We start from the raw sequence: 12,676 nt of genomic DNA, 5'->3' as shown, positions 1-12,676 counted from the left end.
CATTACAGGAAAGATGTTATTACACTGGAGTGGGTACAGAGGAGATTTATGAGGATATTGCCGGGACTGGAGAATTTTAGCTGAGGATAGATTGGGGTTTGCATCTGTCTTCACTAGAGAAGAGGATTCTACCCATGTAGCAGTAGAGATATTGGATAGGATAAAGAGGATGGACTTAGGGTTGGCAGTCCTCAAAAGTAAAAAAGTCACCCGGTCCGGATGGGATGCATCCTAGTTACTGAGTGAAGTAAGGGTGGAAATTACGGAAGTTCTGGCCACAATCTTCCAATCCTATATGGAGGTGGTGCTGGAGGATTGCAAATGTTACACCCCTGTTTAAAAAAAGGGAAGAGGGATAAACACGGCAACTACAGGCCAGTCAGCCTAATGTAGGTGGTGGGGAAACTTAGACAACAATCCGGGACAAAACTAATTGACATTTAGAAAAGTGGTGAAATGGGCAGAAACATGGGAAATTAAATTTTACAGAGAAGTGGGAAGTGATTCATTTTGGTAGGCAGAGTAAGGAAAGGCAATATGAACTAAACGGTACAATTTTAAAGGGGGTGCAGGAACAGTGACCAGGGGGGATGTATGTACACAAATCCTTGAAGACGGTAGGACAAGTTGAGAGTGCTGTTAAAGTATGAGATCCTCGGCTATATAAACCAAGGCATAGGCCGGAATTTTGTTCGGTGGGGCGGTCTGAGACGGGCGGGTTTCCTGCAGGTCCTGGCGACTTCACCAGCAGGGTCTAGTTTGAATGTGAGGCCTCGGGTTTCTGCGTGAACTACGGGGGGGGGAAATTCATGTTCGCCAGCAGAGTTGCCAGTGTCACCGACAACTGCAGTTAACGGCCGCTGGAAATGCCCGCAACGCTAAGCGAGTCAAATTGTTCTGGGGGCATGGAGACAGGTGGCGCAGCGCTCACCTTCCGTGCAGCGCCGTCCTGGTGGCGTTGCTGGAGGGATCCGGGACGAAGGTCCTGTCCAGGTCTGGCGTTGCAGCTTCCCACAGCCTCTGGGAGTGAAGCTGTGGAGCTCGCAAGGAATTGTGGGCAATGAAGAGGTCTGAGAATTAAAGGGGCCATGCACACCGAACCAATACAAAATAAAATGCAGTGAATCAATACATTTTTCAGCCCTTTCTGCCTTTTAAAAAAAAAAAAAAAAAAAAAAAAAAAAAAATTTCAACATTAAAAAAAAGTTCCAAATGTGAATATTCAGCTGTTAAAGCTGAATTACCTTCCTAACCTCAACAAATGGGAAAACTGCTGTAGCACTAACAGAAAAGGCTCATCAAGCCAGGGAAGGGGCACCCAGGGTCTCGCACGCAGCACTCCAGCTTTGTGCAGGGGGTTCAACACTGCAAGACCGGCCCTCTACCCACAGGGGCCAGGAGGCACTCCAGAAAGAACGATCTGGGAGTACATCACGAAGGCCATCACTGCCAGCAGTGTCGCCCCCACCGCCTGGCTCTAGTGCCCAAAGAAGTTTCATGGCCTCAGACCACTGGTCAAGGTCAGTGAATGCATCTTCAAAAGCCGTCTCCTACCAACTGCATCACGAGCCTCACACACTGCTCAATGCACGACCCCCCCCCCCCAATCACTCGCCTACCAACAAGCTGCACCAATGACGAGGCACATCTTACCATTCCTAGCCTCACCTCACCCGCTTTGAGGAGACGGTGCAGGCCATTCTTGGCAGGGGCATGGTTGAGCCCTTGGCCAGCGGCGGGGCTGAAAGGATACAAGGTGCTGGTATCACAGAATCTACAGTGCAGATAGAGGCCATTTCGGCCCATCGAGCCTGCACCGACACATATCCCACCCTATCCCTGTAACCCCACGTATTTAATCCCCTAACACTAAGGGTCAATTTATCATAGCCAAATCAACCTAACCTGCACATCTTTGGACTGTGGGAGGAAACCCACGCAGACACAGGGAGAATGTGCAAACTCCACACAGACAGTCGCCCGAGGCCAGATTTGAACCCGGGTCCCTGGCGCTGTGAGGCAACAGTGCTAACCTCGTACGTTATCCTCCTCCTGGCATGCACCTCTTGCTTTCCCACCCACCCTTGTGCCTTGCTCACTTCACACACCCACGAAATGCAGCCTGCCCAGCCAGTGAGTCAACAAGAAGAGGCAGTCTGCCCAGCCAGTGGGACCGCAGGCAGATGACTCCATCCTGGATATCCTGGCCACAAAGGGGCTGTCTGGGACGCATCCCCCCTATCTGATTCTTTCTCTTCTGTGTCTTCCTCTTCCCTCTGCAAGCGGATGCTGTAAATGTGAAATGACAGCATAAAATGCTGGAAATACTCAGTTGGTCAGGCAGCATGTCGACCTGCGACGTGAACGCTGTTTTTCGCTCCACGGATGTTGCGTGACCTGCTGAGTATTCGCAGCATCTTCTGTCTTCTCATTTACCATCTAAGCCCTTGCAAGTGTCCAGCAGCACTCCCTACACACTTAAAAAAAACTTTTCATGTCTATTGCAGCAAGCCACCACTTCAATAAAATTTAAAAAAAAGTCTAAACCCTTAAATTCAAACTTACCTGAATGATGTGTGTGTCTCTTTTAAGAGCTGCAGACATCACCACTGTAAGCCTGCTTGCACGCCAGGTTAACCTGGTGTGCTTGGGACACACCCCTCTCCACGGATGTTGCCTGGCCTGCTGAGTTTTTCCAGCATTTTCTGTTGTTATTTTGGATTTCCAACATCCGCAGTATTTTGTATCGTACTAGTGTTTGGTTCACTGCCACACCTCTTCTAGGAATGCCTACCTTGAAGAAGTTCTGCTCTTCTCTTCGACGGGATCTCCGTTTGGCTCTTCAACCTTGTTCATCTTCATTGCTTTCAGTTTCCCTTCTCGTGTTTGTTGAATACCTCTTAATGTCTCTTCATTTCTCTTTTGTTCTCTCCCAGCCTGGCCTTTCAATCTATTTCATTTCCTGTGCCTTTCCAGTCTTGGCAAAGAGTTTGACTCGAAACGTTGACTATTTCTCTCTCCGTGGATGTTGCCTGGCCTGCTGAGGGAGTGCTGCACTGTCGGATGGGCAGTACTGAGGGAGCGCTGCACTGTCGGGAGGGGCAGTACTGAGGGAGCACCACACTGTCGGAGGGTCAGTACTGAGGGAGCACCGCACTGTCGGAGGGTCAGTACTGAGGGAGTGCTGCACTGTCAGAGGTGGCGTCCATTGAATGAGACTTCAAACTGATGCACCATCTGCCTGTTCAGGTGGATTTTAAAGATCCCATGGCACTCTTATGGGGAGCAGAGCTCTCCTGGAGTCTGGGGCAGCATTCCTCCCTCAACCAACATATCCAAAAATCATCTTGTATGCGGGATCGTACTGAATCATAGAATGGTTACAGCACAGAAGGAGGACATTTGGCCCGTCGAGCCCGTACTGGCTCTCTGCAAGAGCATTTGAGCTAGTCCCACTCCCCTGTCCTTTCCCCGTAGCCCTGCAATTTTGTTTCCTTTAGGTACTTGTCCAATTCTCTTTTGAAAGCCACGATTGAGTCTGCCTCCACCACCCTCTCAGGCAGTGCATTCCAGATCATAACCACTCACTGCATAAAATAATTTTTCCTCATGTCACCTTTGGTTCTTCTGCCAATCACCTTAAATCTGTGTCCTCTGGTTCTCAACCCTTCCGCCAATGGGAACAGTTTCTCTCTATCTACTCTGTCTAGACCCCTCATGATTTTGAACACCTCTATCAAATCTCCTCTCAACCTTCTCTGCTCTAAGGAGAACAACCCCAGCTTCTCCAGTCTATCCACGTAACTGAAGTCCCTCATTCCTGGAATCATTCTCGTAAATCTTTTCTGCACCCTCTCTAAGGCCTTCACATCCTTCCTAAAGTGCGGTGCCCAGAATTGGACACAATACTCCAGTTGAGGCCGAACCAGTGTTTTATAAAAGATTCATCATAACTTCCTTGCTTTTGTACTCTATGCCTCTGTTTATGAAGCCCAGGATCCCGTAATCTTTTTTAACCGTTTTCTCAACCTGCCCTGCCACCTTCAACGATTTGTGCACATATACCCCCAGGTCTCTCTGTTCCTGCACCTACTTTAGGATTGTACCTTTAGTTTATATTGCCTCTCCTCGTTCTTCCTACCAAAATGCATCACTTTGCACTTTTCTGCGTTAAATTTCATCTGCCATGTGTCCGCCCACTCCACCAGCCTGTCTATGTCCTCTTGAAGTCTATCACTAGCCTCCTCACTGTTCACTATACTACCGAGTTTTGTGTCATCTGCAAATTCTGAAATTGTGCCCTGTACACCCACGTCCAAGTCATTAATATATAACAAGAAAAGCAGTGGTCCTAGTAATGACCCCTGGGGAACACCACTCTGTACCTGCCTCCAGTCCGATAAACAACCATTCACCACTACTCTGTTTCCTGTCACTTAGCCAATTTCGTATCCATGCTGCCACTGTCCCTCTTATTCCATGGGCTTCAACTTTGCTGGCAAGTCTATTATGTGGCACTTTATCAAACGCCTTTTGGAAGTCCATTTTTACCACGTCAACCGCATTGCCCTCATCAACCCTCTGTTACCTCATCAAAAAACTTGATTAGTTAAATATGATTTGCCTTTAACAAATCCGTGCTGGCTTTCCTTAATTAATCCACACTTGACTAAGTGACTGTTAACTTTGTCCCGGATTATCGTTTCTAACAGCTTGCCCACTACCGAGGTTAAACTGCCTGGCCTGTAGTTGTGGGTTTATCCTTACACCCTTTTTAGAACAAGGGGGTAACATTTGCAATTCTCCAGTCCTCTGGCACCACTCATCTGAGGAGGATTGGAAGATTATGGCCAGTACCTCTGCTATTTCCACCTTTACTTCCCTCAGCATCCTAAGATGCATCACATCCGGTCCTGGTGACTTAAGTACAGCCAGCCTTTCTACTACCTCCTCTTCATCAATTTTTATCCCATCCAGTATCTCCACTAGCTCCTGTTTAACTATGACTTTGGCAGCATCTTCTTCCTTGGTGAAGACAGATGCAAAGTATTCATTTAGTACCTCAGCCATGCCCTCTGCCTCGATGCGTAGGTCTCCTTTTTGGTCCCTAATTGGCCCCACCCCTCCTCTTACTACCCATTTACGATTTATATGCCTATAGAAGACTTTTGAATTCTCTTTAATGTTAGCTGCCAATCTAGTCTCATCGTCTCTCCCCCTCTTATTTTCTTTTTCACTTCCCCTCTGAACTTTCTATATTCAGCCTGATTCTCACTTGTCTTCTCAACCTGACATCTGTCATTTTGTGCTCTTTTTCTGCTTCATCTTACTCTCCATCTCTTTCGTCATCCAGGGAGCTCTGACTTTAGTTGCCCTACCTTTCCCCCTCGTGGTACCCGAACCATCTCCTCTTTAAAGGCAGCCCATTGTTCCATTACAGTTTTGCCTGCCAATCTTTGATTCCAATTTACCCGGGCCAGATCCGTTCTCATCCCACTGAAATTGGCCTTTCTCCAATTAAATATTTTTACTCTAGATTGCTCCATGTCCTTTTCCATAGCTAATCTAAACCTATGATACTATGATCACTGTTCCCTAAATGTTCCCCTACTGACACTTGCTCCACTTGACATACCTCATTCCCCAGAACCAGATCCAGCAATGCCTCCTCCCTTGTCGGGCCAGAAACGTACTGATCAAGAAAGTTCTCCTGAACACACTTCAGAAATTCTTCCCCATCCCTGCCTTTTACACTATGACTATCCCAGCCTATATTAGGATAGTTGAAGTCCCCTATTATCACTACTCTATTCCATCCTATCACACTATTCTCACTCCTGCCTTCCAGCCTATCACAGACCTTCCCTTTTGTTCTTTCAGCCCCTCCCCCATTACCCAGCCCCTAAACTTACTTTAAAATCTGTTCCCTTTCCTGCTTGTTTCCAGTTCTGACGAAGGGTTGCGACCTGAAACGTTAACTCTGTTTCTCTCTCCACGGATGCTGCCTGGCCTGCTGAGTTTTTCCAGCGTTTTCTGTTGTTGTTTCAGATTTCCAGCATCCGCAGTATTTTGCTATTGTATCACTACTCTATAGTTCTTGCACCTCTCTGTAATTTCCCTGCCAATTTGCTCCTCCATATCCTTCCCACTAGTTGGTGGTCTATAGAATACACCTAGTAGTGTAATGGCACCTCTATTGTTTCTAAACTCTAACCAAATAGATTCTGTCCTTGACCCCTCGAGGACATCCTCTCTCTCCAGCACTGTAACATTCTCCTTAACCAATACTGCCACCCCACCTCTTTTCTTCCTTCCCTATCTTTCCTGAACACCTTCTATCCAGGAATATTTAAAACCCAATCCTGCCCTTTTTTGAGCCAGGTCCCCGTTATCGCCACAACATCATATTCCCATGTGGCTATCTGCGCCTGCAGCTCACCAACCTTATTACCACGCTTCGTGCGTTTACACACATGCACTGTAAACCTGTCTTAGACCTTCCTGTATTCTCTCTTAGTCTGACCCCACCTAATATCGTACTATTTCTTACTCTAGTGCTATCTGTCTCTCCCAGTCCTGTGCACAAATGAGCTGCTGTGTCTGCCTACACATAGCAGTGAGTGCGCCTTAGAGGTAATTCATTGGTTGTGAAGCATTCTATAGTATGTGATAAGGCGCTGTATTAATGCAAGTTCTGTCTTTCTTGATTAAATGTTTTTTTTAATATGTTGTTCATCTTATTACAGAATAAACAATGATTTGTTGCTATGGGAACCCGCTGCCCCGTCTCCTGTTGAGACAGTTGAGAACATTACCTACGGGGTTGGACTGTCTGTGGCCAGCCAGTTAATCAACGCATTCAGCAAAGAAAGTCTTACTCAACTCAAGTCGACACTCCTCCAGGACGGTACAGTATCGCACTGCTCTTCTTACTATTGTGAACGAGCCCGTGTAACTCGCAGCATTAGCTTTAGGCCGCGGGGGCGGAAGGTCTGAGTGCTTTGAGTGTTACTTCAAGTTACCAAATCCCGCACATTGAGTGCCGTTGGAAAATGCGCCGTTATACTGTCATAACAAGAAGCTGGGATTGTTCTCCTTAAAGTAGAGATAGTTAAGCGTGAATTAATAGAGGCATTCAAAATCGTGAGGGGTTTTGATAGAATAGACAGGGAGAAACCGTTTCCAGTGACAGGAGGGTCAGTAACCAGAGGGCACAGATTTAAGGTGATTGACAAAAAATACAAGGGGGAAAGTAGGAGAATTTTTTTTCCGCAGCGAGTTGTCGTGATCTGGAATGCGCTGCCTGAAAGGGCGGTGGAAGCAGCTTCAATAGTGACTTTCAAAAGGCGAATTGTATACCTTTCGGATGAGACATTAAATCGAGAGCCCAGTCTGCTCTCTCAGGTGGAGATAAAGATCCCATGTCACTATTTCGAAGAAGAGCAGGAAAGTTATCCCCAGTGTCCTGGCCAATATTTATCCTTCAATCAACATCACAAAAAAAAACAGATTACCTGGTCATCATTACATTGCTGTTTGTGGGAGCTTGCTGTGCGCAAATTGGCTGCCACGTTTCCTAAATTAGAAGAGTTACTACACTTCAAAAGTACTTCAATGGCTGTTATGCGCTTTGGGACGTCCTGAGGTCGTGAAAGGCGCTATATGAATGCAAGTCTTTCTTTTTTTCTTTATATACTTGAGAAAGAGAAATTTGCAGGGCTATGGGGAAAGAACAGGGGAGTGGGACTCTTTCAAAGAGTCGGGATAGGCCGAATGGCCTCCGATGCTGTAAGATTCTACGATTCTAACAGCAGGCAGTGTGCTGAGAGGGCAAGAAGGGAGTGACTGTGGTCGGTAGAGTGTAATGAGGCCAGAAAAGTCTGGAACTACGATGGCGAGTGAAAGTGAGAAACAGAAAGACTGGTTATTGTTTGGGCTTCCAACAATGCATCGTCCTTTTCGCTGTTTCACGTGATGCCTGAGCCGCTGGGTCTTTCGGCTTCCTGCCATTCGCAGGGGAGAGCCTCCGTGTTCGACTGGGTGATGTGCCCCTGCGATCGCCTGACTCGCGCTTCCCCACCTTGTGTTCCCGCAGATGACGAGAGCGGTTCCGACGAGGAGACGATGCAGTTCCATTCCACCGTCGACCCGGCCCACCGGTCATGGCGCAAGAAGAAGGTCGAACAGCAGAACAAGAATTGCCAGAGCTTCCTGTCAGTCCTCCTCAATGTGTCTCATGGGCTGCTGACCATACACACGGATACCAAGGTGAGCCGGTTTTGTGCACTGTGGGGTTACGCTGGCGCCTGCTTATACTGAGAGTCTGGGGGGGGGTAAATGAGTGTGTATCTGTGCGTGAGTGTGACAGTTACTCCCAGTGTGAGTAAGGTAGAGCAGTGGACGTGTTACTGGATTAGTAATCCACTGACTGAGTTCAAATCCCACCATGGGCAGTTTGAGAATTTGAATTCAGATATACTTGAAACCTGGAAATGAAAAGCTGGTATCAGTAAAAATGACCATGCAGCTGTCTGATTGTTGTACAAACCCAACTGGTTCACTAATGTCCTTCAGTGAAGGAAACTTGCTGTCCTTACCCGGTCTAGGCCTATACGTCACTCCAGTCTCGCCCAATGTTCCCTGTAAGCTGTGCTCCAGGGAACCCATGCAGTCGGCTTTTCAATACAAACACTGTGCATACGCGGTATTTTGAATGGCTCGTGCAGCTCCCGAAAGGGGTCGTGCAGGACCAAACAAAATTAGAGGGAACTTTGGTCCCACCCCAATGTGGTCGACGCTTAACCGCACTCTGAAGTGGTCGAGCAAGCCACTCGGTTGTATCATAAAGCCACCTCCCACGGTTCGTGACGAAGGACCCCCACCACCACCTCCTCAGGGCAATGAGGAGTACGGAGATACGATTGAATCTGAACACGGTGTTCTCTTGCAGAGTGAAGACGGCATGCTGTTAGTCGGGAAGCATGGTGAATTCTGGTTGGAGATTGAAAATGGAAGCTTGTTCACTGTGGCAAAGTATCAGGGCTGCCACGATCAGCATTATTTCTGTCTCCAGACCAACAAAGTCTTCCTTTGTCACCAAGGTACGGAGGCAGTCAAGCTGTAAATATGCTGAGCGATTGTATTTTCTACAATCTCCTGCTAAGATTATTTTGAAGTTACTTTCTTGCTTCATGAACTTGCTGTGTGCTGGAGACTTAAACTCATGTCCTACTACTGTGTGGGATGAAATGTTGCTGCTCCAGGATGCTTTATCTCTGTGCCTCTAGGCACAGGGCAATTCATTCCCTCATCGCACCAATTTATATCCTCCCCTCCTGAAGATGCTGACTCTCACTGGGGTACAGGTCCCCTCCTCTCCTGAAGGTGCCGACTCTCACTGGGGTACAGGTCCCCTCCTCTCCTGAAGGTGCTGACTCTCACTGGGGTACGGTTCCCCTCCTCTCCTGAAGGTGCCGACTCTCACTGGGGTACAGGTCCCCTCCTCTCCTGAAGGTGCTGACTCTCACTGGGGTACGGTTCCCCTCCTCTCCTGAAGGTGCCGACTCTCACTGGGGTACGGGTCCCCTCCTCTCCTGAAGGTGCTGACTCTCACTGGGGTACGGGTCCCCTCCTCTCCTGAAGGTGCCGACTCTCACTGGGGTACAGGTCCCCTCCTCTCCTGAAGGTGCTGACTCTCACTGGGGTACGGGTCCCCTCCTCTCCTGAAGGTGCTGACTCTCACTGGGGTACGGTTCCCCTCCTCTCCTGAAGTGCTGACTCTCACTGGAGTACGGGTCCCCTCCTCTCCTGAAGGTGCAGCAGGCGTTAAGAAGGCAATGGTATGTTGACCTTCGTAGCGAGAGGGTTTGAGTACAGGAACAAGGATGTCTTGCTGCAGTTGTACAGGGCCTTGGTGAGACCACATCTTGAGTATTGTGTGCAGTTTTGGTCGCCTTATCTGAGGAAGGATGTTCTTGCCATGGAAGGAGTTCAGCGAAGATTCACCAGGCTGATACCTGGGATGGCAGGAATGACGTATGAGGAGAGATTGGGACGATTGGGCTTGTACTCGCTGGAGTTTAGAAGAATGAAAGGGGATCTCATTGAAACTTATAAAATTCTGACAGGACTGGACAGACTAGATGCAGGAAGGATGTTCCCGATGGTCGGGGAGTCCAGAACCAGGGGTCACAGTCTAAGGATAAGGGGTAGGCCATTTAGGACAGAAATGAGGAGGAGTTTCTTCACCCAGAGAGTGGTGAACCTGTGGAATTCTCTACCACAGAAGGCAGTAGAGACCAATTCATTAAATATATTCAAGAAGGAGTTGGATATATTTCTTAAGGCTGAAGGGATCAAGGGGTATGGGGAGAAAGCAGGGACCGGGTACTGAAATTGGATGATCAGCCATGATTGCATTGAATGGCGGAGCAGGCTTGAGGGGCCGAATGGCCTACTCCTTCTCCTATCTTCTATGTTTCTTTGTACAGGTCCCCTCCACTCCTGAAGGTGCCGACTCTCACTGGGGTACGGGTCCCCTCCTCTCCTGAAGATGCTGACTCTCACTGGGGTACGGGTCCCCTCCTCTCCTGAAGGTGCTGACTCTCACTGGGGTACGGGTTCCCCTCCTCTCCTGAAGGTGCTGACTCTCACTGGGGTACGGTTCCCCTCCTCTCCTGAAGGTGCCGACTCTCACTGGGGTACGGGTCCCCTCCTCTCCTGAAGGTGCTGACTCTCACTGGGGTACGGGTCCCCTCCTCTCCTGAAGGTGCCGACTCTCACTGGGGTACAGGTCCCCTCCTCTCCTGAAGGTGCTGACTCTCACTGGGGTACGGTTCCCCTCCTCTCCTGAAGTGCCGACTCTCACTGGGGTACGGGTCCCCTCCTCTCCTGAAAGTGCTGACTCTCACTGGAGTACGGGTCCCCTCCTCTCCTGAAGGTGCTGACTCTCCTGAAGGTGCAGCAGGCGTTAAGAAGGCAATGGTATGTTGACCTTCGTAGCGAGAGGGTTTGAGTACAGGAACAAGGATGTCTTGCTGCAGTTGTACAGGGCCTTGGTGAGACCACATCTTGAGTATTGTGTGCAGTTTTGGTCGCCTTATCTGAGGAAGGATGTTCTTGCCATGGAAGGAGTTCAGCGAAGATTCACCAGGCTGATACCTGGGATGGCAGGAATGACGTATGAGGAGAGATTGGGACGATTGGGCTTGTACTCGCTGGAGTTTAGAAGAATGAAAGGGGATCTCATTGAAACTTATAAAATTCTGACAGGACTGGACAGACTAGATGCAGGAAGGATGTTCCCGATGGTCGGGGAGTCCAGAACCAGGGGTCACAGTCTAAGGATAAGGGGTAGGCCATTTAGGACAGAAATGAGGAGGAGTTTCTTCACCCAGAGAGTGGTGAACCTGTGGAATTCTCTACCACAGAAGGCAGTAGAGACCAATTCATTAAATATATTCAAGAAGGAGTTGGATATATTTCTTAAGGCTGAAGGGATCAAGGGGTATGGGGAGAAAGCAGGGACCGGGTACTGAAATTGGATGATCAGCCATGATTGCATTGAATGGCGGAGCAGGCTTGAGGGGCCGAATGGCCTACTCCTTCTCCTATCTTCTATGTTTCTTTGTACAGGTCCCCTCCACTCCTGAAGGTGCCGACTCTCACTGGGGTACGGGTCCCCTCCTCTCCTGAAGATGCTGACTCTCACTGGGGTACGGGTCCCCTCCTCTCCTGAAGGTGCTGACTCTCACTGGGGTACGGGTCCCCTCCTCTCCTGAAGGTGCCAACTCTCACTGGGGTACGGGTCCCCTCCTCTCCTGAAGGTGCTGACTCTCACTGGGATACGGGTCCCCATCTCTCCTGAAGGTGCTGACTCTCACTGGGGTACGGGTCCCCTCCACTCCTGAAGGTGCCGACTCTCACTGGGGTACGGGTCCCCTCCTCTCCTGAAGGTGCTGACTCTCACTGGGGTACGGGTCCCCTCCTCTCCTGAAGGTGTTGACTCTCACTGGGGTATGGGTCCCCTCCTCTCCTGAAGGTGCCAACTCTCACTGGGGTACGGGTCCCCTCCTCTCCTGAAGGTGCTGACTCTCACTTGGGTACGGGTCCCCATCTCTCCTGAAGGTGCTGACTCTCACTGGGGTACGGGTCCCCTCCACTCCTGAAGGTGCCGACTCTCACTGGGGTACGGGTCCCCTCCTCTCCTGAAGGTGCTGACTCTCACTGGGGTACAGGTCCCCTCCTCTCCTGAAGATGCCGACTCTTACTGGGGTACGGGTCCCCTCCTCTCCTGAAGGTGCCGACTCTCACTGGGGTACGGGTCCCCTCCTCTCCTGAAGGTGCCGACTTTCACTGGGGTATGGGTCCCCTCCTCTCCTGAAGGTGCTGACTCTCACTGGGGTACGGGTCCCCTCCTCTCCTGAAGTTGCTGACTCTCACTGGGGTACGGGTCCCCTCCTCTCCTGAAGGTGCCGACTCTCACTGGGGTACGGGTCCCCTCCTCTCCTGAAGGTGCCGACTCCCACTGGGGTACGGGTCCCCTCCTCTCCTGAAGGTGCCGACTCTCACTGGGGTAGGGAGCAACAGCACTCTACTGCCTTGCTCAAGTGGCCATTCTTAATGGGTGAGCCTTGACACCCTCCACCCCAGGACCATGGTTAACTTAGCACAGTCC

General features: G+C 49.7%; 1 protein-coding gene across 2 annotated transcripts in view; it reads left to right on the top strand.

The window, feature by feature from the left end:
• The first annotated feature begins 6,748 nt into the window (after positions 1-6,748).
• Positions 6,749-12,676, top strand: part of LOC147116933 (autophagy-related protein 2 homolog B-like) — a 39,572-nt gene continuing 33,644 nt past the window's right edge. For both annotated transcript variants that reach the window (XR_015078266.1, XM_085987107.1), the window contains exons 1-2: positions 6,749-6,907; positions 8,096-8,268. Coding sequence is in view for 1 of the 2 variants with exons in the window: in XM_085987107.1 (XP_085843233.1) it covers positions 8,163-8,268 (106 nt within the window). In the remaining variant the exon portion in view is untranslated. The remainder of the gene's footprint in view (positions 6,908-8,095; positions 8,269-12,676) is intronic.

The sequence above is a fragment of the Somniosus microcephalus genome, chromosome 5, assembly GCF_052327205.1.
Source record: "Somniosus microcephalus isolate GS21.2 chromosome 5, FLI_Smic_1.0, whole genome shotgun sequence".
Classification (NCBI taxonomy): Eukaryota; Metazoa; Chordata; class Chondrichthyes; order Squaliformes; family Somniosidae; genus Somniosus; species Somniosus microcephalus.
Note: the sequence above shows the minus strand (reverse complement) of the source record. Positions and strands in the feature narration are given on the sequence as shown.